The sequence below is a fragment of the Dendrobates tinctorius genome, unplaced genomic scaffold (assembly GCF_039654945.1).
Source record: "Dendrobates tinctorius isolate UK_male_01 unplaced genomic scaffold, ASM3965494v1 ptg000160l, whole genome shotgun sequence".
NCBI classification, from domain to species: Eukaryota; Metazoa; Chordata; class Amphibia; order Anura; family Dendrobatidae; genus Dendrobates; species Dendrobates tinctorius.
In genome coordinates, this window is record NW_027361827.1 from 1,612,287 (window position 1) to 1,631,285 (window position 18,999).

General features: G+C 42.2%; 1 protein-coding gene across 1 annotated transcript in view; it reads right to left on the reverse strand.

Moving 5' to 3' along the window:
* Positions 1-359: 359 nt before the first annotated feature.
* LOC141052409 (solute carrier family 49 member A3-like) overlaps positions 360-18,999 on the reverse strand; it is a 75,913-nt gene continuing 57,273 nt past the window's right edge. The window contains exons 8-10 of the mRNA XM_073549638.1: positions 14,343-14,500; positions 11,866-11,978; positions 360-1,452 (exon numbers count right to left, since the gene is read on the reverse strand). Of these exons, the coding sequence (XP_073405739.1) occupies positions 1,313-1,452; positions 11,866-11,978; positions 14,343-14,500 (411 nt within the window). The 3' untranslated portion in view covers positions 360-1,312. The remainder of the gene's footprint in view (positions 1,453-11,865; positions 11,979-14,342; positions 14,501-18,999) is intronic.

An 18,999-nucleotide genomic window follows, 5' to 3' on the forward strand; every position in this document is an offset into this window, starting at 1 on the left:
GCTCATCACTAGACCTGACCATTCTTCAGGCAGCTTCTGCTTGGAAGCCAATCGCTATGGTATACATAACTAAGGAAGAAAAATAGGCAGGCACAAACAAAAAGAGGCTTCAGGAAAAACACTGTTGGTGTGTGTCTGAAGTGTCTTCTTTTAGCAAAACCTTGTGGGTATGCCGACATCTAAAAGATGCTGAGAGCACTTTCCTTATAGTGGACCTCTAAGGTTCATGCTACGTAGCAACATGTGCCACGCGACACTGAAATCGCAATATTGGATGTACCGATTCTCACCGGTGTTCCGTTGCAACCTGCTGGTGTAGAATTTTCTGTCTCTGGCCACAAGTCACACATGAGATACAGTCAGCTTGGCTGTTTTATTTACCGCAATCACATGTCTAAAATAGTCCCATGGCTGAAAATTGCTGTCACGTGTTGCCCTAGTCTTAGGGTGTGAAGTCGCTATGGTAAATTCTATGCACACACATGTATAGGCCAGACGAAGCACAGAGCAGAGCGAAACGGCCGTCGCCTACATGCACCAGCTTCCTCCTGCTGTATTCTAGCTGCCACATTTTTTATACAAAATAAAGAAACAAGATACTCATGGCGAGTGCCAATTTTTTTTTCTTCCTTATTTTAATGGACTGTCTTTTTTTCATGCTGAGCATCATCTGTTGTCATCTTTGCACAGTGGTCGGTGTCATTTGTTGCACGTCCGGTTACATTTGTCTCGTTCAGTCGCTTTCACCCGCAAGTTCTGCAACTCTCTCGTTAATCTGAAGCAATCATATTCAGATGAATGGAACCAATTTTCAATTGCAGAAACTCCCTCAAGAAAATCTGCAACATGAAATTTCGCCTTTGTACATCTGAATTTGTGGTTTCCGCACCATGTGCGTGACTTTCCTTACACAGTGCTGCCACAAATGTGCCATTTGGGGTGTACCCTTACCGTAGCTGCATTGCTTTCTGCTAAACGTACAGTTCATGTTTGAAAAACAAGTCACGCTACACATTAGCAGTAAAAAACGTGCTCACCTGAAACCAGAACTATAGTACGCCACCTAGACAACACCAACCATGTCTGGCAGCGTACATGAAATCTCAGCCACTTGCGAACAATAGTCTTTTATCGCCATCACGAAGTAGTTTCACACTGGTACATCTGTTTGGGAAAGTTGCCTAAGTGAGTGGTTTACCTATTTATGGATATCTTTCCAATAAATGCAATAGCACTAAAGTCAGAAACGTCGCGCTCTTCTCTGATTACATTTGCTCAGTAGTATATATATATATAAAAAACCTCTAGCGGGCTAATCTTGAACAAGTTGATCGTCATGTTTTTCATTCTCAGCTGCCAATTCTGCTTTTAATCTTTTATAGTCCGTATGAAAAAAGATGATAAATATGCAGGCTCCGATGCTGCAAATCCCCGCCATTACTAATGTTGCAACTGTTGGAAAAAAAATGCAAGTGATTAAAAAGCAAGCCGATATTTAGTGGTGATAAAACATTGCAGTACGAGAGCGGAAAGGGATCTTCCCACTGTGACATTCCAATTGACATGCCACTATTGGCATTGCCCACCGCATCTTTTCTGTTAAAAATCGGTCCATGATGGCATTAGAGCAAAGAAGACCATATACTCACCTGCCACCCTCCCGCTGTTTGGAAGGATTGTGAAGGCTGAAGCCAATGTGTGATGCTCCCCAGCAGATTAGTAGGTGTTATTTTTTTAAATAGCCCCATGAGATAATATAGTATATAAAGATCAGAGTGGTAGCGGATTTTTACAGACAGATCCATATTATACCTAGGAAACGGGGCACGTGGACATCACGCAGACGCAAAAAACTGACACATGGATGGCACATTGATGAAAAACTGACGAAAATTAGAAAAAAAATTGTCCAAGTTTTCTGGATGAAGCCCGGAAGCTTTTTCATACACTCGTCTGCAGGCACCTTAAGGGCAGGTGAACGCGACTGTTCTCTCTCCGTCTGAGAATGCCGGTCCAATTTCTCTGGTCAGAGATTGATCAGACTGGGATCAGTATATCTCTGAGGTGGATAGAAAGAAAAAGTTTCTCCATTATGTCAGTCCGTGAAAATTGGACTGCACTAGGATGCCACCTGAGTGCGGTCCGATGTTCTTCCCAGACTCAGACTTTTATTGCCAATTTAGATCCGACGCTCGGATCAAAATCAGACATGCATCCGATTTTTTACTCAGATGAGCAAAAAGTCAGACATGTGCACAGCTCTATAAAATAACATGGGTACGAGTGCTATCCATGAAAATCAAGGAGAGCACTCAACCGATATAATCGGGCGTGTGCACGAGCCCTGAGACTGAGTTCAGATGGCCATTCTAAAACTAGGGCCAGTCACTGTTGCAAATCACCGACATGACTGGCTCTGTGTGCAGCTCTTTGTATTTGTCTGCATAGCGGACGAGTGCAGGAGCTGCCTGGTATCATGGCCACCCTTACCTATGTGCAACCGGTGCGGTCACACAGGGCACCAACCGACAGATATCAGAGGGGGCGCCGCAGGGAGACAGCAACTCACTATCACTTGCTGCGACTGCTTCACTTCAATGAGCGTCTGACACTCTTCCCACTTTGCTATTTCTGCCTGCCGGAGAGGATTGTGGGGCGGGAAATCATCCTCACTTATTTGCTGGGTCCCTGCTGTCCAGCTCCAGAGTCAGCCTGTGGCAGTCTGCTATGCGTGACAGATGTGAGTAGCACTACACTGCCAAATAGTGTGTAAGGTCACTCAGCAGGGGAACTGGTTGGGAGGGGGGGTTGAGGAAAGTTATTGGGGATAGGGCTACATTACTATCAAGGTAACATACAAATGTGTTTGTCCAGTTGTTACTAAGGGGAAAATAACGGCACATGTTTGCAATGGAGAGAGAGAAGGGTATTTTATTTCAGGGGGAGCATATGAGTATGTTACTGGAGTTGGGGGGGCTTCATTTTACTGGAAGGGGAGTTGTGTGTATGAATCACAGATATGAGCCACACAGCAGTATAAATCGCATATATCCATTGTTATAAGATGACATGTCCCTAAATTGAATTATTAAATTAACTTTATTTTCATATAAACATAATATATTCCCCCACCCTTGAGTATAATCATAAACTACCGCCCCTTCATGAAATAGTGCCTCCTTCCCTGGAGTTTAATTATAAAATAACGCCCTCCCTGAAGGAGTATAGTCATGGATAACACCCCCTCCCCTGGAGTGTAATCATTAGGTAATGTCCCCTCCCTGTAGTATAATCATGGAATAGCACCCCCCTCCCTTGGAGTACAATCTTAAAATAATGCTCCGGCCCTCAGGGGAATATAATCCTGGAATAACGCCCTCATCCTTGTAGTGTAATCATAAAATAAAGGCTCCTCCCTGGAGAATAATCATAATATAATGCCTCCTCCCTGGAGTATAATCATAAAATAACACCACCTCTGTGGAATATAATCATAAAATAACACCCTCTACCTGGAGTATAATAATAAAATAATGCCCACTCCCTGGAGTATAATCATAAAATACCTGGAGTATAATCATAAAATAACACCCCCTCCCTGGAGTATAATCATAAAATAACACCCCCTCCCTGGAGTATAATCATAAAATAACACCCTCTACCTGGAGTATAATAATAAAATAACATCACTGCCCTGGAGTATAATCATAAAATACCTGGAGTATAATCATGAAGTAACACCCCCTCCCTGGAGTATAATCATAAAATTACACCCCCTCCCTGGAATACGATAATGAAATAACGCCTCCTCCCTGGAGTATAATAATATGTTAGCCCTTTCTCTGGAGTATAATAATAATACTAATATTTCCCCTCCCTGTAGTATAATCATAAAATAACGGCCCTGCTCTTATATAGTAAAATCATCAAATAATGTCCCGCCCCTGGAGTATATTCATAAAGTAATGCTCCCTCCCTGGAATGTAATCATGAAATAATGCCTCCTCCCTGGAGTATAATAATATTATGCCCCTTCTCTCTTGTGTATAATAATAATATTACACCCCCTTCCTGTCGTATAATCATAAAATAACGCCCCCACCCCCTGGAGTATAATCATAAAGTAGCGCGCCCCCTCAGAGTATACTCATAACGTCTCCTATCCTCTTGAGTATAATTATAAAATAATACCCCCCACTCCTGGAGTATTATCACAGAATAATGTCCCCCAACCCAGAATATAATCACATAAAATAATGCCCCCTTCTCCCGATTACAATCATAGAAAAACACCCACCACACCTGGCGTATAATCATTAAGCCCTTTCTGACATTTTCCGTTTTTTAATGATTTCCCATTTTTGGAATATAATTGTAATCATCATTATATTATTATTTTTGGTATTATTCTTTGATAATCATGTTACCATATTTATTTGATTTTTGCCAGTCGCGTTTTTATCATGTGAAATAATGGAGTTTTGACCTTTTTTAGCACTTCTCAGCCATTTCAGGTCAAATTATTATTATAATTCATTTTCACACCCTTATTTCTTTTATATTTACCTGAATTGCCTGTTTAGTGGATTTTTCTACTACAGGTGCTTCTCACAAAATTAGAATATCATCAAAAAGTTCATTTATTACAGTTCTTCAATACAAAAAGTGAAAATCATATTATATCATTATAGACAGAGTGATGTATTTCAAGTGTTTATTTCTGCTAATGTTGATGATTATGGCTTACAGCCAATGGAAACCCAAAAGTCATTATCTCAGTAAATTAGAATACATTATAACACCGGCTTAAAAAATGATTTGAAAATCCGAAATGTTGGCCTACTGAAATGTATGTTCAGTAAATGCACTCAATACTTGGTCAAGGCTCCATTAGCATCAATTACTGCATCAATGCGGCGTGGCATGGAGGCGATCAGCCTGTGGCACTGCTGAGGTGTTATGGAAGCCCAGGTTGCTTTGATAGCAGCCTTCAACTCATCTGCATTGTTGGGTCTGGTGTCTCTCATCTTCCTCTTTACAATACCTCTATGGGGTTAAGGTCAAGCGAGTTTGCTGGCCAATCAAGCACAGTGATACTGTTGTTTGTAAACCAGGTATTGGTGCTTTTGGCAGTGTGGACAGGTGCCAAATCCTGCTAAAAAATGAAATTTCCATCTCAAAATGCTTGTCAGCAGAGTGAAGCATGAAGTCCTCCAAAATTTCCTGGTAGATGGCTGTGTTGACTTTGGTCTTGATAAAATACAGTGGTCCTACACCAGCAGATGACATGGCTCCCCAAACCATCACTGATTGTGGAAACTTCACACTAGATCTCAAGCAGCTTGGATTGTGGCCTCTCCACTCTTCCTCCAGACTCTGGGTCCTTGATTTCCAAATGAAATGCAAAATTTACTTTCATCTGAAAACAACATCTCAGACCACTGAGCAACAGTCCAGTTCTTTTTCTCCTTGGCCCAGGTAAGACACTTCTGGCATTGTCTATTGGTCATGAGTGGCTTAACACAAGGAATGCGACACTTGTAGCCCATGTCCTGGATACGGCTGTGTGTTGTGGATCCAATGACTCCAGCAGCAGTCCACTCCTAGTGAATCTCTCCCAAATTTTTGAAAGACTTTTTCTTAACAATCCTTTCAAGGCTGTGGTTATCCCGGTTGCTTGTGCACCTTTTTCTACCACACTTTTTCCTTTCACTGAACTTTCCATTAATATTCTTGAATACATCACTCTGTGAACAGCCACCTTTCTTTAGCAATGACCTTTTGTGGCTTACCCTTCTTGTGGAGTGTGCCAATGACTGCCTTCTGGACATCTGTCAAGTCAGCAGTCTTCCCCATGATTGTGGAGTCTACTGAAACAGACTAAGAGACCTTTTTAAACGATTAGGAAGCCTTTGCAGGTGTTTTTTGTTAATTATTCTAATCTACTGATATAATGACTTTTGGGTTTTCATTAGCTGTAAGCCATAATCATCAACATTAACAGAAATAAACACTTGAAATGGATCACTCTGTTTGTAATGACTATCTAATATGAGTTTCACTTTTTGTATTAAGAACTGAAATAAATTAACTTTTTGATAATATTCTAAATTTTCTGAGAAGCACCTGTATATACCCATTTTGAATGTTATACTATATAACCAAGTCAAAACCCATCTACTGTGCATTTTATCTTCTTTATCTTGTTGAGTTTTTTTCATTTTGTATTTTTCCGTTACTCCTATATGGGATCTGTTAAATCCTCGGTGACATTGGTCTTCCACTATAGGAGATCACTATTGAACACTTTACCTGTCTCTACCCTTTCGTTCCTGTTAGGTTCCTATAAGGTCAGACAGGGATAGATGTTCGAGAGGGGGCACCACTGCGCTGGATAAAGGTGCCAACCTCTGCAGTTAGGCAGGGTCACCTCAGGCCATTAATAGAGAGCATCTATTTTCCTCATGCTTCTTTAGTTGAGTGACCAAGTGTAGGCCACTATATTATATTATTGTTTACTTAATTCCCTTTCCTTTTTAATATATCTTTGAATAAAAGTGATGTTTTAACCCCTTTCTGACATGAGACGTACTATCCCAACCATGGGACCTGGACCCCTAAGCCCATGGACGGGATAGTACGTCTAGCGCGATCAGCGGCGCTCACGGGGTGATTGCGGCCGGGTGTCAGCTGATTATCACAGCTGACACCCGGCACTTTGTGTCAGGGGCAGTCACGGACCGCCCCCGACACGTTAACCCCTGGCGCACACTGCGATCAAACACGATCACAGTGTAGCGGGAGTTTAGGGAAGCATCGGCATCGGCATGACAGTTATGTCCCCCTGGGACAGTATAATAAAGTTACAAAAAAAAAGTGTAAAAATAATTTAAAAAAAAATCACTAAATTAAAAAAATATATATTCCCTAATAAATTCATTTTTTGGAAATAAAAAAAATAAAAGAATAAAAGTACACATATTTAGTATTGCCGCGTCTGAAACGACCCGCCCTATAAAACTGTCCCATTAGTTAACCCCTTTAGCAAACCCCTTAAAAAATAAAAAACAAAGCAAAAAATAATGCTTTATTATCATACCGCCGAACAAAAAGTGCAATAACGCGCGATAAAAAAGACGGATATAAATAACCCTGGTACAGCTGAAAACGTCATCTTGTCCCACAATAAACGAGCCACCACACAGCATCATCAGCGAAAAAACAAAAAAGTTATAGCTCGCAGAATAAAGCGATGCAAAAATAATTATTTTTTATATATAATTGTTTTCAGTGCATAAAAGCGCCAAAATATAAAAAAATGACATAAATGACGTATCGCTGTATTCTTACTGACCCGAAGAATAAAACTGCTTTATCAATTTTACCGCATGCGGAATGGTGTAAACGCACCCCCCAAAAGAAATTCATGAAATGCTGGTTTTTGTTCATTCTGCTTCCCAAAAAATCAGAATAAAAAGCGATCAAAAAATGTCACATGCCCAAAAATGGTACCAATAAAAACTTTAACTCGTCCCGCAAAAAATAAGACCTCACATGACTCGGTGGGTCAAAATATGGAAAAATTATAGCTCTCAATATGTGGTGATGCACAAACTATTTTTACAATAAAAAGCGTCTTTTAGCGTATTACAGCTGCCAAATATAAAAACGCGCCATAAACAGTAAATCAAACCCCCCGTTATCACCCCCTTAGTTAGGAAAAAATAATAAAATAAAAAAAATGTATTTATTTCCATTTTCACATTAGGGCTAAGGTTAGGGCTAGGGTTAGGACTGAGATTAGGGTTAGGGGTGTGTTGAGGGTTAGGGTTGAAGTTAGAATTGCAGGGTTTCCACTGTTTGGGCACATCAGGTGCTCTCCAAAGGCAACATGGCGTCTGATCTCAATTCCAGCCAATTCTGAGTTGAAAAAGTCAAATGGTGCTCCTTCCGTTCCAAGCTCTGCCATGCGCCCAAACAGTGTTTTACCCCCACATATAGGGTATCAGCCTACTCAGGACAAATTGCAAAACAACTTTTGGGGTCCAAATTCTCTGATTACCCTTAGGAAAATAAAAAATTGGGGGCAAAAATATCATTTTTGTGGAAAAAAAATATGATTTTTTTATTTTCACGCCCGGGCGTTATAAACTTGTGTGAAGCACTTGGGGGTTCAAAGTGCTCACCACACATCTAGATAAGTTCCGTGGGGTGTCTAGTTTCCAAAATGGGGTCACTTGTGGGGAGTTTCAACAGTTTAGGCACATCAGAGGCTCTCCAAACGTGACATGACACCCACAGACCATTCCATCAAAGTCTGCATTCCAAAACGTCACTACTTCCCTTCCGAGCCCCAACGTGTGCCCATATAGTAGTTTTCTCCCACATATGGGGTATCAGCGTACTCAGGACAAATTGGACAACAACTTTTGGGGTCCATTTTCTCCTGTTACTCTTGGGAAAATAAAAAAATTGGGGACTAATTTTCATGCCCGAGCGTTATAAACTTCTGTGAAGCCCTTGGGGGTTCAAAGTGCTCACCACACATCTAGATAAGTTCCTTGGAGGGTCTAGTTTCCAAAATGGGGTCATTTGTGGGGGGTTTCCACTGTTTTGGCACATCAGGGGCTTTCCAAACGCAACATAGCGTCCGATCTCAATTCCAGCCATAAAAGTCAAATGGCGCTGCTTCCCTTCCGAGCTCTGCCATGCGCCCAAATAGTGGTTTACCCCCAAATGTGGGGTATCAGCGTACTCAGGACAAATTGCACAATAACGTTTAGGGTCCTGTTACCCTTGGGAAAATAAAAATTGGGGGTGAAAAGATCATTTTTGTGGAAAAAATATGATTTTTTAATTGTACGGCTGTACGTTATAAACATCTGTGAAGCCCTTGTGGGTTCAAAGTTCTCACCACATATCTAGATAAGTTCCTTAGGGGGGGTCTAGTTTCCAAAATTGGGTCACTTGTGGGGGGTTTCCACTGTTTAGGCACATTAAGGGCTCTCCAAACGTGACATGGCGTCCGATCTGAATTCCTGCAAATTTTGCATTGAAAAAGTCAAACGGCGCTCCTTTCCTTCTGAGCTCTGCCGTGCGCCGAAACAGTGGTTCCCCCCCACATATCAGGTATCAGCGTACTCAGGACAAATTGCACAATAACTTTTGCAGTCCAATTTCTCCTGTTACCCTTGGTAAAATAAAAAAAAATTGGACCTGAAGTAATTTTTTGGTGAAAAAAAGTTAAATGTTCATCTTTTTTTAAACATTCAAAAAATTCCTGTGAAGCACCTGAAGGGTTAATAAACTTCTTAAATGTGGTTTTGAGCACCTTGAGGGGTTCAGTTTTTAGAATGGTGTCACTTATGGGTATTTTCTATCATATAGACCCCTCAAAGTGACTTCAAATGTGATGTGGTCCCTAAAAATAAAATGATGTTGCAAAAATGAGAAATCGCTGGTCAACTTTTAACCATTATAACTTTGGTTCCAAAATTGTGCTGATGTAAAGTAAACATATGTGAAATGTTACTTAAGTTTTTTGTGTGCCATATCTCTGTGATTTAAGGGCATAAACATTCAAAGTTGGAAAATTGCAAAATTTTTGCCAAATATTTGTTTTTTTTCACAAATAAACGCAAGTTATATGAATGAAATTTTACCACTATCATGAAGCACAATATGTCATGAGAAAAGATTGTCAGAATCACCGGGATCCATGGAAGCATTCCAGAGTTATTACCTCATAAAGGGACAGTGGTCAGAATTATAAAAATTGGCCCGATCATGAACGTGCAAACCACCCTTGGGAGTAAGGCTGTGTGCACACGCTGCAGATTTTGCTGCGGTTCCGCAGCGGTTTTGGCCGCTGCGGACCCGCAGCAGTTTCTGCTGCGGTGTACAGTACCATGATTCCCTATGGGAATCAAAAACCGCAGTGCAGACGGTGCGGAATTTTCCGCGCGGATTATCTGCGGTTTTCAATCCGCAGAAAGAATTGACATGTCAATTCTTTCTGCGGATTCTCCTGCGGTTTGCCATCTCCTCCATTGAGGAGATGAAAAACCGCAGGGCAAAACCGCAGAGCAATCCGCAGGTAAAACCGCAGGTCTTTTGACCTGCGGTTTCACCTGCGGATTTTACAAAATCCGCACCTAATCCGCAGCGTGTGCACACAGCCTAAAGGGGTTAATATAGTTTACATTTGACATTTAGTGCTCAAGTCTCTGATATTATAGTTTTTTCTTACACTAAATACTTTCTAAAACGATTAACTATGTTGGCATTGTAGAAACAAAAATTATCTTTTTGATATTTTAAAAAACTTTTTTTTTACCTTTTACTATATTTTGAAGCCGAATAATGGAACTTGAAACTGTGATTGACTGCTTGTATTACTGTAGGCCATGTACCGGGGTGGTCTCTCCCAGAAGTTCTGGTGATATATTGCACTGTTTTTCAGAACTACAATCAGCTGAATCTTTTAGTCTAATGTGTAATTAGATCTCCAAACTCTAAAGGCCCCTTTACATTTAGCGATGCACCAGCGATCCGGACCACGATACGACCCGGTCAGGATCGCTGGTGCATCGCTAAGGGGTCGCTAGTGAGCTGCCACACAGGCAGATCTCACAGCGATGCCGCAGCGATACAGCGGTCGTTACTTACCTTTCAGACGAGGTGATCCTGACGTCCTTCTGTCCGCGTCCAGGCGTCGCTCGTCGGCGCCAGCAGGAAGCACCTGACAAGAAATGGACGTGGACGATCTCGCGCGATCAGCGACAGACAGTGGGGGACCCGGTCGGAGGTAAGTATCACACATAGCGATATCGCTGCTGTGTCACCAAATCGGTGATGCTTTAGTGACATTGCTAGCGATATCGCTATGTGTAAAACCCCCTTAAGGTAAAAGATGAGATTAGGTGAGAATGATGCAGCATGTTGAAACTCTATTGGCAGTTGCTCTATCCGAGATAATTGCTTGGCTAGGGTGAATGTTTCTCTGTATGGGGATGTCAGGGGAGAAAGCTGTATGGAAAGCTTAAAGGGGTGTTTTTCCAGAAAAGCTGTGTCCCCAGTTGCAGTTCATTGTGAAAAAAAACTTACTGATTGGGGCAGTGCTGTCACTGTGATGTTAGTGCTGCAGACAACAACAGACACCGAAGTAGGGGCAAAGGCTCAGTGTTGGAATTGGGTAGGATGCGCAAGGCACACTGTTTGTTTTTTTACAACAAATTGCGCACGGGGACACAACTTTCTTGAAAACAGAAAACCCATTTAAGCCCCCCATACATATTAGAAGTCCAATTTTTCTTTTACATGTGAGTAAAAAAATGACCATTTTTTATCACTTGTGGTGATTTTTTTCTCATAAGGAACCAACAAAATGTAAATTTCTAATCTTCTCCTGCCTATTAGACAGTATAAAAAGCATATTGCAATTGCATGACACACAGATGGTTTCTAAGTTCTGTTTTCTGACTGACCCATTTGCTTGAATGGCAAGGATGTTCTGCAAATTGCATGAAAAACAAATCTGTATCTGTCTCAACAACGAGGCCCTGGAAAGTATAACTGATCGGAATTCCTATTAATTTCTCTGGGAATTCCAGCTATTGTGGAGATGAATGGTAGCATGCTCATGTGTTCTGAGTAAACAAACAATGAATTGGAGGGCACCGAATAGAAAATTTTCACTGGGCACCATTCAGCCTAAGGCCGGCCCTGCCGGGTATTGACATGCTTAGCGTAGGCTGCGATTGATGGTCCATGTGAGAAATCATTGGTTGCACAGGCACATTGGCTATTATCGGATCAGTGTGCTATCCATCTGAGCAGGCCCTTAGGAATAAGAAAGCTACTTACTTGACCAGTCGAAAATTTCAGTCTGATTTTTGCCACATGAGGACAGTGGAGAAGCAGCATAAGGTTTGGCAAGTGACTGGAACAGCACCATGTATATTAATCCCTGCACCTGGCTAGAAAGAAGAAAAAACAAGGGCCATTAAAACAGATTTTTTTTTTAATGAGGTATATGTTACACATCTCAGAGGATAACCGATACATTCAGTAACTTTAAGGCTGTGTGCACACGTTGCGGATTCTGCTGCGTTTCCGCTGCGGTTTTGGCCCTGCGGAAACGCAGCAGTTCCGCAGACATGGTACATTACCATGTAACCCTATGGCTTTTCAAAACCACTGTGTTCTCGCTGCGGTTTTTTCCATGCGGTTTTGCTGCGGTTTACAAACCGCAGCATGTCAATTGTTTGGGCGGTTTCCGCAGCGGTTTCACACCTTTAACATAGTAGAGGTGTGAAACCGCAGGGCAAAACCGCAGGAAAACAGCAGGTCACTTTACCTGCGGATCCGCGCGGAAAAACCCGCAGCTGAATCTGCAACGTGTGCACATAGCCTAACAATTCAGGCTGGTCATAAACTTTGTTACAAACATGTTTGAAATATGGTTTCAAAGTTATGTCATTTGCTTTCAGAAGATCACAGCACTATGTAAGCCGGTATAGAAATTAGTTCACCAGTACTGATGCCGGGTGTGCTGGAGTAAGGAAGGCCAAATTCATGAAAAGGTGCGTGGCTCTTAAAGGGAATCTGTCACCGTTTTTTCGAATATGAGCTGCCGGCACCGACATCAGGGGCTTATCTAAAGCATTCTGTAATGAAAGAGGTCCGGCGCCTGCGCACTGCAGTACTTTACTCTGCCCTCAACAGGGCCGAGCAGTGCGCCAGAGCCACGACAGGAAGGAAAGAGGACGGCATCGTATGAAGATAGGAGGCGCCGGACCGGACTGCGACACCTATCGAACCGGAACGCCCCCCCCGGTGAGTATAATCTAACTCTTTTTTTTATCTTTCAGGTTACATCGGGGGCTTATCTACAGCATTACAGAATACATTACAGAATGCTGTAGTAAAGCCACCGATGTCGGTGCCGGCAGCTCATATTCGAAAAAAGGGGTGACAGATTCCCTTTAATGGACTTGGTCCATCTTTTAGCTAAAATGCTCCAGTGTCAGAAATATGCTCTAGTCACTCACGACCTGTACCACATTTCTTTCATACATTAACTCTACTTTTATGAATTAAAATTAATTTGCTGGGCCACACTTTCACCAGCTAAGCACCACCCATTGTTTAATAAGTGGCACAAAAATTTTGATACATGTCAAACTGTTATATGCCAGTTTTATGGTTGAAACTGTTTGATGAATAGGCCCCTTACTGTACATTGCTGTTTTTACCATTCTGTTGGAAGTGTCCACTTGGCAACAACCTTCTTAGAGGGAACCTGTTAGCTGATTCCTAAAGCCCAAATGACTGGCAGAATGAACCAAACACTGGCTATGACACTTTAGACAAAACACTCAACATGCAAATCCATTCTCCTCCATGACAGGCAACACATTGTTTCATTTGATCCTGCAGTTCTTACATCTGCCCCCTACTTCTTGCTAACCTAACAAATGCATGCCGGAAAGAAATATGGGATACACAGAAAGAAGAATGACATGGGCCATTGAAAACACAGGTTTTCTTTGTTTTTAGGCCTGACATATTCCTATAAAACCAGTATCAAAGCTGTAAGGCACAACATCTGGGCATACTTGCCTACAGACAAGTTTTAATGTACAAAGGACAGTTTTGATTGACTGCCATTGAGGCGGGACTTAAAGGGGCTATCCGGGACTATTATTTTTTATTGCTAACTACCTGCCAGTTGTAGCCAGCACCAATCTCTAGCAGCATTGAGTGGGAAGCCAGCTGTCAGTCAGCATGGCAAAATAAGTCAAGTCCTATCTACAGAGCAGAACAGAAGAAGAGCTACCCTAATGACATGGAGCAGCTGAATCGCTGGCGCCAGGTACAACCGGCAGGTAATTGCCTCTGTTAGCAACGACTTGACTGATAGCTTTAAAAAAGAAAACGCCCTGGATAATCCCGTTAAATATCCTGATTTTGGCTATTTAAATATTGGAAAGTATGTTTATGGCATTACTATAAAGCTGGGGAGGAATGAACGTTTAGCTTCCCGTGACTGTATAAAAAGGGAGAGAATAGAAAGAGGGACAATCTGTCATGTCTTCTCCTTGTCACCATTTGCATCTAACTAGGCCATATTCTATCTCTACATCTAATTGGTCGACTCCAGGAAAAATAGTTTTCTGGGAGTTTTTCTTAGGGAATAGTTAGAAATATTAAATATTGGTATGTTCAGAGCTGATGATCAGAGCAGCAGTTCCCCAGTTTATGCTGCCAAACCCTCAGAAACACAGTAGAACAGTAGCAGTTGGCACATAGGTTCAGCAAGCGTGAACAATTCCACTTACCCAGATATAAAAGCCAAACCTGTGGAGCTGCCTTCACCAACTGGGTAGGAGCACTCCACAGCCAGTTCCATAGAAATTGGATAAATTGCAAACCCAAAAAATCCCAGCAAAGAACAAATAACCACCAAAAGAGGCGCTACTTTCTTCAAATTAGATGCCTGAAGACGAAACAAACAGATGGACAAGATTTTTACACATGGCGGACCATAAGCTACGACTAACCAAAATTAGAGCTACTCTGCTGCACAAATGTACACAGTTCAACTACCTGTTGAGAAAGAGTGTCACAATGGTACCTATTTTCATATAAAAGTTGGTAATAAAAATTGCTCCTATGAAATCAATTTCTTTGTAAAATGTAGTTGTGACTACAGTAGGGCCGGTTTTAGATAAAGTGGGGCCCTGGGTAAAGGTTGCATTTACGTGCGCTGAGTTCAGGCCGTTAAATTAGCGTGATCAACAATATTGAAATCATTCGTAGCATGTTTTAGCTTTGTACTGGCTGAGGAAAAATGATGGGCACAGAACAATCACTAATAGATCAATCTGTCCCCATACAGTATCATGTTATCAGCAGCACATCTACAGTTTACACCAAGTGTTGTATGGCTGAAAAACAAAGATTTTTGTTATGCCATAAACAATCCAATCACCCAATGAAAGAGCAGCATTTTACTTGTTTTCTGAGCGATTGTCAACATATTTACATCTATGAACTCTCATCTGTGCTGATGGTATTTATAAATGCTACACACACATATGTATATACACATAGCGCACACACATATATACAGTGGGGGAAATAAGTATTTGATCCCTTGCTGATTTTGTAAGTTTGCCCACTGACAAAAGACATGAACAGTCTATAATTTTAAGGGTAGGATAATTTTAACATTGAGAGACAGAATATCAAAAATAAAATCCAGAAAATCACATTGTATAAATTATATAAATTTATTTTCATTTTGCAATGAGAAATAAGTATTTGATCCCCTACCAACCATTAAGAGTTCTGGCTCCTACAGACCAGTTAGAAGCTCCTAATCAACTCGTTACCTGCATTAAAGACAGCTGTCTTACATAGTCACCTTTATAAAAGACTCCTGTCCACAGACTCAGTCAGACTCTAATCTCTACAACATGGGCAAGACCAAAGAGCTTTGTAAGGATGTCAGGGACAAGATCATAGACCTGCACAAAGCTGGAATGGGCTACAAAACCATAAGTAAGACGCTGGGTGAGAAAGAGACAACTGTTGGTGCAAAAGTAAGAAAATGGAAGAAATGTAAAATGACTGCCAATCAACATCAATCTGGGGCACTATGCAAAATCTGACCTCGTGAGGTATCCTTGATCATGAGGAAGGTGAGAGATCAGCCTAAAACTTCACGGCAGGGAACTTGCCAATGAACACCTGGATGATTCTGTGAGTGATTAGGAGAAGGTGCTGTGGTCAGAAGACAAAAATTGAGCTCTTTTATCATTAACTCAACTCACGGTGTTTGGAGAAAGAGAAATGCTGCCTATGACCTAAAGAACACCGTCCCCACTATCAAGCATGGAGGTGGAAACATTATGTTTTGGGGGTGTTTCTCTGCTAAGGGTACAGGCTATTTCACTGCATCAATGGGAAAATGGATGAAGCCATGTGCCGGAAAACAATCTGAGTGAGAACCTCCTTCCCTCCACCAGGATATTAAGGCTATGTGCCCAGGTATGCAGAAAATTTCTGCTTCAAAAACGGACTCCTTCCCAGAAAACGCGCCTTTTTGCTAAAAAAAATGCGCGTTTTTATGCGCTTTTTTCCAGCGCGTCTTGACTCATAGGAAATAGCTAAAAACGCGGACTTTTCCGCAAAATTAATGAGCATGTTGCGTTTTTAACCGCTAAGCGTTTCCTTTGCGGAAAAAAACGCATCAATTGGCACAAACAGGACAAAATGCATTAAAATGAATGGGATGCTTATTTTAAGCTTTTGTGAAGCGTTTTGACTGGGACAAATACTTCAAAAACGCTTAAAAAACGCTTACGTGGGCACACAGTATGAAAGTGGGTCGTGGCTGGGTCTTCCAGCAAGATAATGACCCAAAACTTACAGCCAAGGCAACAAAGAAGCACATTAAGCTCATGGAGTGGCCTAGCCAGTCTCCAGACCTTAATCCCATAGAAAACTTATGGATGGAGTTGAAGCTCCAAGTTGCCAAGTGACAGCCTCAAAATCTTAATGATTTAGAGATGATCTGCAAAGAGGAGTGGACCCAAATTCTTCCTGACATGTGCGCAAACCTCATCATCAACTACAAAAAATGTCTGACTGCTGTGCTTGCCAACAAGGGTTATGCCGCCAAGTATTAAGTCTTGTTTGCCAGAGGAATCAAATACTTATTTCTCACTGCAAAATGCAAATAAATGTATATAATTTATACAATGTGATTTCCTGGATTTTATTTTTGATATTCTATCTCTCAATGTTAAAACTATCCTACCCTTAATATTATAGACTGTTCATGTCTTTGTCAGTGGGCAAACTTACAAAATCAGCAAGGGATCAAATACCAGTGTATGTATACAGAGAGCACATACACTGGGGAAAATATGTATTTGATACACTGACGATTTTACAAGTTTTCCCACCTACAAAGAATGGAGATGTCTGTAATTATTATCGTTGGTACGCTTCAACTGTGAGAGACAATCTAAAAATAAAAAACAGAAAATCACATTGTATGATTTTTACATAATTAAATTATTATTATGCATTTATATAGTGCCATTTATTCCATGGCGCTATACATGTGAAAAGGGGAAATAATAAAGACAAGTATAAAAAACAAGGGACACACAAGTACATAAGGAGAGGGGACCCTGCCCGCGAGGGCTCACAGTCTATAGGGATGGGTGAGGATACAGTAGGAGAGGGTAGAGCAGGTCGTGCGGTGGTTCAGTAGACCGAGGATCATTGCAGGCTGTAGGCTTGTCGGAACAGGTGGGCCTTCAGGTTCTTCTTGAAGGTTTCCGTTGATGGTGAGAGTCTGATGTGTTGTGGCAGAGAGTTCCAGAGTATGGGGGAAGCACGGGAGAAGTCTTGTATGCGGTTGTGGGAAGAAGAGATAAGGGGGGAGTAGAGAAGGAGATCTTGAGATGATCGAAGGTTGTGTGCGAGTAGGTACCTAGAGACCATGTCACAGATGTATGGAGGAGACAGGTTGTGGATGGCTTTGTATGTCATGGTTAGGGTTTTGAATTGGAGCCTCTGGGCAATAGGAAGCCAGTGAAGGGCCTGGCATAGGGGGAGGCTGGGGAATAGAGGGGAGACAGGTGGATTAGTCGGGCAGCAGAGTGTAGGATGGACTGGAGCAGTGCCAGAGTGCTAGAGGGGAGGCCAGAGAGTAGGAGGTTGCAGTAGTCGAGGCGGGAGAAGATAAGAGCATGCACTAGTGTTTTTGTGGTTTCATGGTATTTTTGAGTTTGAGGCGGCAGGAGGAGGTGAGGGCTTGGATATATGGTTTGAAAGAGAGCGCAGAGTCGAGGATCACCCCAAGGCACCGAGCGTGCGGGACTGGGGAAAGAGAAAAGCCATTGACATTGATGGACAGGTCTGGTGGAGGGGTAGAGTGAGATGGGGGAAAGATGATGAATTCTGTTTTGTCCATGTTCAGTTTGAGAAAGCGAGCAGAGAAGAAGGCTGAGATAGCAGACAGACATTGTGGGATTTCAGTCAGTAAGGAGGCGAGGTTGGGTCCAGATAGGTAGATCTGCGTGTCATCGGCATAGAGGTGATACTGCAAACCGTGGGATTCTATGAGCTGTCCCAGGCCGAAGGTGTAAAGGGAGAATAGTAGGGGTCCTAGGACAGAGCCTTGAGGAACACCGACAGACAGGGGGTAAAGTGAGGAGGTGGTGTGTGAGAGGGAGACACTAAATGTTTGGTCTGTTAGGTATGATGAGATCCAGGATAGGGCCAAGTCTGTGATGCCAAGAGATGTGAGAGTCTGTAGCAGGAGGGAATGGTCTACGGTGTCGAAGGCAGAGGACAGGTCCAGGAGAAGGAGGACAGAGTAGTGTCGCTTGCTCTTGGCGGTTAGTAAGTAGTTAGTGACTTTAGTTAGGGCAGTTTCAGTTGAGTGATGCGGACGGAAGCCAGATTGTAACCGGTCAATGAGGGAACAGGAGGAGAGGTGGGAGGACAGTTCAAGATATACATGCTGTTCCAGTAGTTTTGAGGTGTAAGGGAGAAGAGATATCGGGCGATAGTTAGACACAGAGGATGGGACAAGGGAGGGCTTTTTGAGGATGGGTGTGATTGAGGCATGTTTGAAGGATGAGGGAAAGACACCGTTTGTAAGTGAAAGGTTGAATAGGTGTGTTAGAGATGGGATGAAGACTGTGGCCAAGTTAGGGATGAGGTGAGACGAGAGTGGGTCGAGGGCACAAGTGGTGAGGTGTGATCTTGACAGAAGGGTGGAGAGCTGATTTTCTGTCATGGTGGAGAAGCTGGCTTTTGCAGAACAGGGCTGAGTGGCTAAGAGGGGCATTGGGGGCTGCGGGCCAAAGTTTTGTCTGATCGTGTCGATCTTCTGCTTAAAGAAGGAGACAAAGTCTTCAGCAGAATTGAGAGGAGGGGGAGGAGGTGCTGTGGGACAGAGTAGAGAATTGA